At 51.6% G+C, this 8,053-nt stretch overlaps 1 protein-coding gene across 1 annotated transcript; it reads right to left on the minus strand.

Annotated features, from left to right (window-relative positions):
* Positions 1-835: 835 nt before the first annotated feature.
* Positions 836-5,172, minus strand: LOC128817078 (uncharacterized). Its single transcript, XM_053995183.1, has 2 exons — positions 4,294-5,172; positions 836-1,339 (listed from the first exon to the last, which is right to left on the minus strand). Exons 1-2 carry the CDS (start codon positions 4,521-4,523, stop codon positions 892-894), a joined length of 678 nt encoding a protein of 225 aa, XP_053851158.1. The 5' UTR covers positions 4,524-5,172; the 3' UTR covers positions 836-891.
* Positions 5,173-8,053: the final 2,881 nt, after the last annotated feature.

The following is an 8,053-nucleotide window of genomic DNA, read 5'->3' on the forward strand; positions in this document are numbered from 1 at the left end:
CTTTCTGCTCTTTGGTCCCAAATATGCAGCAGGCTCAGCATTTCTTCCTACAAGTCCTCCCTCACTGACACCTGCCTGTTCCCAAGGTTCTGCAGGACTGGCTTTCCCTCCCATCTGCTTTTCCTCCTGGTTTGTTTTGTTTTTTTGTTTTTTGTTTTTTTTTGGTCATCCCATTTTTCTTGAGCAGCATCCTATCCCTCTTTGGCTTCAAACCATTGCACTCTCCACTGTGTCTCCCTCTTTCCTGCTGAGCTGGTTTCCCATTCAGAAGATCCTGCCAGCCTGGGGCTGGGATCTTTGGGTGCAAACACTTCCTTTCAGGAACACATCTAAGATCACATCACAGATGCCAAGCCCCCAGAATCCTGTTTATTACTAATTGACTGGTGGGGCATTTCTTCTCATGGTCACTATTTTTCCAGATTTAAGCCGTGGAAAATCTCCCAAATTCCCTCCCAGGCACTCTCACATGAGATCTCCTGTTCAATTTCTCCTCCCTTTCACGTTTTTTCATTTCCCCACTTGCACTCCATGCTTGTTCCAGCACATTTTCCTCCAGCTCAGCAGCTGGAGAGGATGCTCGGGGAAGGGGCTGTGGGTGGCAGCCCAGGATGTGGAGGAGGAAGTTTTCCTTTATTCCTGGCACGCTGCGGGGGGTTGAGTGAGAGGGATGGCGCTGGATGTAGAAGCTGATTTGGCTGGCAGTGTGCCACGGCACCCCGAGAGCAGAAGGGACATCCCAGGTATCCAACACCACCCCATTCCTTCCTCCCAGCCCCCATCCCTCGGCTGCCAGCGCCTCTGAGCTCACACCACGTCTCCACTGACCCCCGTGTCACGGAAGGACACCATCAGTATTGTATTTTTTGCAGACATTATCTCAGAGTCAGTTCATGCCTTGTTGCAGGTCGGGCACGCGGCCGCCAGCGCGATCCTCCAGCCTTTGGCGCTGCCCGGCGCCGCTTGGGCGTCGGGAAACTCCTTCAGCTCCTCCACGGCCTCTCCGCAGAGCTGGCGGAACACCGGCAGCCTCTTCTTGGCCTCGGGGGAGCCTCTCACATCCGTGGCTTCCCTCTCCAAGGCGGGGAGGTGCCGAGGAAGAGAGGAATCGCCGTCGTCGTCTGTGCTGAGGTGGTGCTGGGCTGTAGGGTGGCAGCACGCGGCGCCGTGGGGGATGTGGCTGGCGCCCGCCCCGTCCAGGGGGTGGGAGGCAGGGATGTTCCTGCAGCTCTCCAGGAAGATGTAGCGGATGTCCCTGGAGGTGTGGTAGGGTGTGCATTCCGGCAAGGACAGGCTGCGCGCTTCGCGCTGGAAAGCGGGTGCCGACATCGGTGCTGGTCTTGCGTGGGGATAAACCACAAAGTTAGCGGGGTGGGAGGTGAGGCAGCTCGGCAGGAATTCTCAACAAACCCTCATCTTTTCCCCCTGGAAAAATACCGGATTTCCAGAATCCTCCCTCTTCCCTCCTCTGAACTGACCAAAGTGCCTCCAGAACAGCAACACAACTCTACCATAAACTTTCACAGCAAAATCAAATATCCATCAAAATTAAGGCTTTGCTGTGTCTGTATCCCAAGCTCCAGCTCATAGCTGAGCACAGCCAGCACCAGCCTGGGTGTGGGAGGGTGCTGTCAGAGGCAGACAGGTTGTCTTCATCCTTCCTGGAGCTCCCAAGGGGAATGAGTAACCACTGAATGGATTTAGGATCTGAAACTGCCTCTTTGGGGAAAGGCCGACCCTGTACACTCCCAGCCAGCCTTCTGGGTCCCTCCATCACGACCCACTGAATATTTCAGCTCTTTCCCAGGTTTTGTACATTTGTAAAATGCAGATTCTTGAGAAGGGGGGAAAATCCCAAACTACTCCGTGCTTTGATACCTGGCTGGAACCTCCAGAGTTGACAAAGAGAGAAGGCGACCAACCCGGTTCATGGATAATTCATCTCATGCATAACTCATGGCCACACATTTCATGGATAATTTAGGATAAGGGCTTGCAAGATCAGGATCTCACATGGAAGTGAAGGGTCTCTCCTGAGCAAAGCTGATGGCAAACTCTAGCTGTGGGACACTGAGTTTCTGCCTGTGGCAACGTGCCAGTGGCTAGGAGAGCAGGAATGGTGTGGTTCCTTGGATATTGGCATCTCACAACCTGGCCGGACTCAGAATGTGCCTGGCACCATGTCCTGTCTCTGAGAGTGGCCAAAATCTGGTCAGTCAAAGGAGATGCAAGCATCCCAAATCCACCAGGAGGTCTTAAAATCCTGGGGCTTGTCCAGAAATCCACAAAAAGCCCCGTCCCTTGCAGCTGTGGCAGACAGGGATGGTGCTTCTCCTAGCAGATTGAGGCAGCAGCTGGGATGTTCCCTCAGATGGGTTCAGGACCATTCACTGGCCGCTGAGGACCATTGGGCTGGAGGACACCGGTGCCTTGTGCCACCCCAGAGCTCCAGGACAGGGCAGTGGCCTCAGCTCCCACAGGGTTTGGCTGCTGGAAACCCACCCAAGTCACCCTTCCTGTGCTCACGTTGGTGCCTGGCTCCATTTTCCTGCAGCTTTGGTTGGTGTCTCTAATAGGAGCAGGATGTAATTAAGCATTTTTCTCCTCATTCATTACTGCTGCTCTTTTCTCCTCTCCCAAGCACAGTCCAGAACAGGATGGTTGATATTTTCTGGTGTGAGAACACCAGGGTTTCCCGCAGCGAAGGAAGAAATTTGTGCTCTTAGACTTGGGAAGTTGTTTAAACCACCAGCAGGGAAAGCACGCAGCACCCAACTGCAGCCCAAGCCCTGAGACTCACAGGAGGTCGGATCTTAAAGCTCAACTCCCAGGCATCAAACATTTAAAGAGACCAGTGGAAGGCTGAATTATTCAAATCAGCCGACGTGAAACGTTTCCCTGCAAGGAGAGGAGCGCTCTCCTTCCCCGGCTCATTGTCTCTGCGGGGTGTCAGAAATGCTAAGGCTCATCCTGCCTTCCCCATCCCCCCTGAGATACTTGGAACAAGTGAAGCACTCCCAGCTGCCAAGAAACATTGAATATTTATGAATTCCCTTAATCACAGAGGCAGGGACCATTCCAACCAGCCTAGTTTAGCGACGTTCTGGCCTTGCCTCCTGGAGAGGATCAGGACTTGCTCCCACAGGTCTTTGTCAACACCCTGGAGCTGCTCAGCGGTGGCCAGAGCAGGTGGCAAAGCCCAGCAGTAGCTGCAGGGATGGAGATATTTCATTCCTGCTCCTGCACTGCCGTCTGGGATAAGAAATACAAATTAATTTGCCTTGGGAGCAGAGAGGCAGCAAGGTCTGGGGAAAGTGTTCTGACTTCCCTGCTGTTTTCTCACCATCGTTATCCCATTATTTCCCTGCACGTGGTGTTTGTTTCAACCTCCAGAAGAAGAGCAAGCCCAATACAGTCACCAAAGCAGTGATTTTTCTCTCTATTTCTTCCTTTTTACCCTCTTTCTTCTTTTCCATTTCCACAGCTTACAGTAACAGAGGGAACTGGAGGAATTAATCATGAGGAAAGGATTTTTCTTTGGTCAAAATGAAATCCAAGTGGGAAGAGCAGGGAGTTCACTTTTATCTTCTTGTGTTGCAGCACACACAGAAATACATTTTTTAATTTCTCCTAAGCATTTGGTATGAAAGGAAAAGTTCTTGGGGCTTTTTTATTTCAGTTTTCTGGGTTTTTCAGTTGGGTTTTTGGATTTTTCAGTCGGTTTTTTTTTAGGGGATTGTGTTATTTTTTTGCTTAAGATACTTATTACCTTCTTTTAATAGGCTCTATCATGGAATATTCAGAGACTCTGGCTGAGAAAGCTTCTGAAACTGGGTGTCTTTCACTCAGGCACTTGTAAAAACCATTTGTGGGTGCTCACAACCTTCCCGGGTAAGAGATTTGTCAAAGGCAAGTTACTTCCAGTTGAATTCACTGAGCAAACATCTGCCTATTAAACGAATTTCCAGGAAGAAAACAGGGTGAGAGGCTGCTGCTGTGGTGGAAGGCTACGGCTGGGAACAAACCTGAGGTTTTGAAAATCCCAATTTTTTTAAAGAAAAGCTCCAGTGAGGGTGGTTCCAGCCTGGAGAACTCTCCACAAGGAATGTGTGTGCAGGGAAGGCAGGAGGGTCAATGACTGCCATGAGTCAGCTCTCTCCTTGCTCCCACTCCTGAGGCCACCTGGTTTGATGGACACTTCTCTGCTCTCAGTTCTGCCCTCCCTGGAGCCAGCAGGAGCAGAGAAGCTGCTCAAATATTTATTAAAAAAACCCATGTTCTTACAAGACTCACCGAAATCCAGGATACTTCTCTGGTCCTGACAGGAGATTAATGTCTTCAGAACACTTCCACGAGGAGCTGGATGGTATCCACCCTGGCTTTGGGGATCTTGGCAGGGGCTGTGCACTGATGTTGGAACATTCCGTTGTCATGCGGAATTCTGGGCTGGTGTCACAAAGGAGCAAGGCCTGACCTCGTGTGGCACCAGTGGGAGGATTTATCTCTGCTGAGATGTTGGGCATGGCCAGGACGGGAGGGATTGGAGGAGCAGACAGATCCCAGGATTTCCCAGCACCTGGCTGGAGGTGTCACTGTCCCTAATTAAGGAGTGGCAGGTCCCGTGGGGAGCCAAATGTCCCATCGGATGCTGCGCTGTGGTCTGGTCACACCAAAGTGGTCACTGTGACCACACATGTCACAGTCCCCTCTATCCCATGGCCAGACATGCAGCCAGCCCCCAGAGGGACACCTGAGCACTGGTGACACGATAAAAGTGCCCACACACCACTGTGGGATCCCTACAAATGTGGGATTTGGGGACATTTCGGCCACTCCCTTCATTTGGAAGTTCCCCTGAGCAGAGGCTGCTTGTCCTGGGATAACTCCTGAGCGAGCAAAAATCCTTTCACACCTTGTGCTTCCAGGCTGACTGACAAAAGCCTGGTCCCTCCTGTCAGCACAGAGCTCCAGAGCTTTTCTGGCTGCTGGAGGTACAGCAGAGCCTGGTGTGCTTCCGAAGGGCTCCGGCTTCCTGTCCTAAAACATTCCTCACAGCTGTTAAACAGCTCGCTGCATTAAAAGCCATGAATGAAGTGGAGTCCTACTTGTAAAGAAATAGGTTGCAGGATTTTTAGCACTCTGGGAATCGGGAGCAACAGTGCTTTGTAAATTAGATCTATTAAATACTTAGTGATATCAAAATTTCATGCGGTGCTTTTCTTCAAAGAAATCCGAGGTGGCTCTGCTCATCAAGCACTTCTCCCTCAGACTGACCTGGACTTCCAGAATCACTTGAGAGATCCTATTTGATCCCAAGCTAATTCCTAATGAGATTTTCTACTTCCCCAAGGCCACACCAGAGTCTTTTATGCAGACATTTCTCAGCTTTGAAGATGTTTTTTCCAATACCAAGCATGGACAGAATATCCTGGTCCTTGGGAGCCACGAGCCTGGATGTGAGGGAGATGTTTCCTTCCTGCAGTGGGTGATTCCTGTTGTGACATGGATTTTATTGAGGAGGAGGCTGGGATGGCCCAGCTGAGTTTTGGCTTTGTGAGGGTGATGGTTGCAGCCCTCCAGATTCCCCAAATAACAGCAGGAAATGGGAACGGTGCAATCAGCATGTCCTGGTCACAAATGAGCCAACGATCCAAGGAATGGGAGCACTCCTGGTGCTGCTGGTGGGGTTTGCTGGGATTATCAGCTCTCCCAGGGCTGCCTGGAGCTGCAGAGCTCCTGTGGTGCAGCATGGACCACCCTTGGCTTCTGTTTGGAGCCTTGGGAAGTGATTAGAACCCTCGGCAGATTTCTGAAAAGCTAGCCCAGATTCTGGACTGGAGCCTCAGTTTCAGCATCTCTCCAAACTGGAGACAGAGACCCTCCCAGCTGGAGCTTCCCACCCCCCAGAGCTGGGAAACAGAGCCCTCCTCCTGCAGCCAGTCCTCGCTGAGGCTCTGGGATCCCTCCTGTTTATCCCTGCCTGTGTTGGCACAACAGGTCAGGTGCAGGGAAGAGGCTGCCAGAGATAATGCACGCCCTGTCACAGTAACAAGATCATCAGAAGGAAAAGTGGGGAGATAATAAACTGGCAGGAAAGCTGAAGAGTGAGGAACAAAGAGGAACAGAGAAGAAGTGACAATGTTATCTTTGTTTAATGCTCCTCTGAGTCACCATTAGTTATTTCAGATATTCATCTGCCAGCTCCCAGCCCTGGCAAATTAAGAGATCCAACGGTGCTGTTTTTTTGTTTTTTTCATTGCCAAATAAGTCGCTGTGTCCCAAAGGGAGAGGGATTTTCCATGAATGATGGATCCTCCGTGGTGCAGCCTGCTTTGGAAGCCAGGAGGAGGCAGTGCCACATGGGATTTCTCCTGGGCCTGGATGTTTCCCTTGTGGATTCACAGAGGCTGTGACACAAGGACAGGAAGGATAAGGATAACATCAGGGATAAGGAGAGCAGCAACAGCCCGTTGCCACAGCTGGAATCCAGATGCTGCATGGACAAAGCACAGGGCTGGCAGCATCCTGGGAATCCCTTTGGAAAGAGGTTGCCAAGTGGGGGAAACAGCTCAGGTGTGCTGCAGCTCCCTGAGTGCGGGTCCATTTTAGGGTAACCAGGAGAGATGGTGCTGTGGGAACTGAGGGGTGACAAGATGTTGTCACAGAGAGCATCAAACCCAGCCCCTCACACACGTGGGCCAGGTGACACCTCTGAGGCACCTCACTGCTCCTTCACTCCCAGAGGCAGATCCCAAGCCCAGCGGAGACACGCAGGCGTGCAGCACCACGTGTGTGTGTTTGGAGAGGCCTCTTCCCTCTGCCTTTTGCTCTTGTCAATTAACCCAGGATCCAGGAGAGCAGCAAGAGCATGAATTTAACATATGGGCTCAAAATAGTGCAGACAGTGTTTCCCTCAGGGCTTTGCAGGGAGAGAGGAGGCACCTGGCAGGAGAAGTGGTGAAGAGGGAGGGAAGAAAGGGGTCACAACTGCCCAGCTCCCCTTGGTTCGTGTGTGTGGCAGAGGAGGGGGTAAAAAAGGGTGACAGGAGGCTCAGACAGCCGTGCCTGGGTGAGTTTTCCCCTTGCAGAGGGGCAGCTCAGCAGGGCATGTGTGACAGCACTTGGAGCAGCCTCTCCCTCCAGGGGAACCAGAGGTCTGCAAACTGGTGAGGCGTGGGATTAAATAAATTAATGAGCTGAGGAAGGTGGATAGGAACACTCATCTGGCTGGTTAAAAAAAACCCCAACCCAAGAGAACTGAGGATTTATGGCAGGGGCCAAAGGCTCCCAGTCCTTCCTGGATCCAGGCTGAAAGCTCCACGGGCTGCACATCCATTGCCAGCACGAAGGAGCAGGACAAAAATGATCCCAACCAAATAATTAGCAGCACAGCATCCAAGAGGGTGGCACAGATAATTTTAAAATGTTAAACTACAGCTTTAGCATTGTCAGGGGTTTCTGCTGGAGCCAAAACAGAGCAGGGGAAGATCTGAAGGATCAGACGGGGGAAGGCTCCACATAACCCAGTTGTCAGTGGCTGATTTGGGCCCTGTGGAAGTCCTGCTGGATAATCTGCTGGCTGGCACCATGCTGGCATGTGCCATTCCAGCAGGAGCTTCCCCACCCTGATGAAGGAGGCCCAAGTCCATCCCTGTCCCCACAGCAGCCTGGGCTGGCATTGGGCTCAGCAGTTTCCTTGAGCTCGAGATACACCCCCAAAAATAATGAAACCTCAGGTGGCAATGCCCCCAAAAACAGTGAAACCTCAGGTGGCAATGCCCCCAAAAACAATGAAACCTCAGGTGGCAATGCCCCCAAAAACAATGAAACCTCAGGTGGCAATGCCCCCAAAACCAATGAAACCTCAGGTGGCAATGCCTCCAAAACCAATGAAACCTCAGGTGGCAATACCCCCAAAACCAGTGAAACCTCAGGTGGCAATGCCTCCAAAACCAATGAAACCTTGGGTGGCAATGCCCCCAAAACCAGTGAAACCTCAGGTGGCAATGCCCCCAAAACCAATGAAACCTCAAGTAGCAATGCCCCCAAAAAA

The sequence above is a fragment of the Vidua macroura genome, chromosome 20, assembly GCF_024509145.1.
Source record: "Vidua macroura isolate BioBank_ID:100142 chromosome 20, ASM2450914v1, whole genome shotgun sequence".
Taxonomy (NCBI): domain Eukaryota; kingdom Metazoa; phylum Chordata; class Aves; order Passeriformes; family Viduidae; genus Vidua; species Vidua macroura.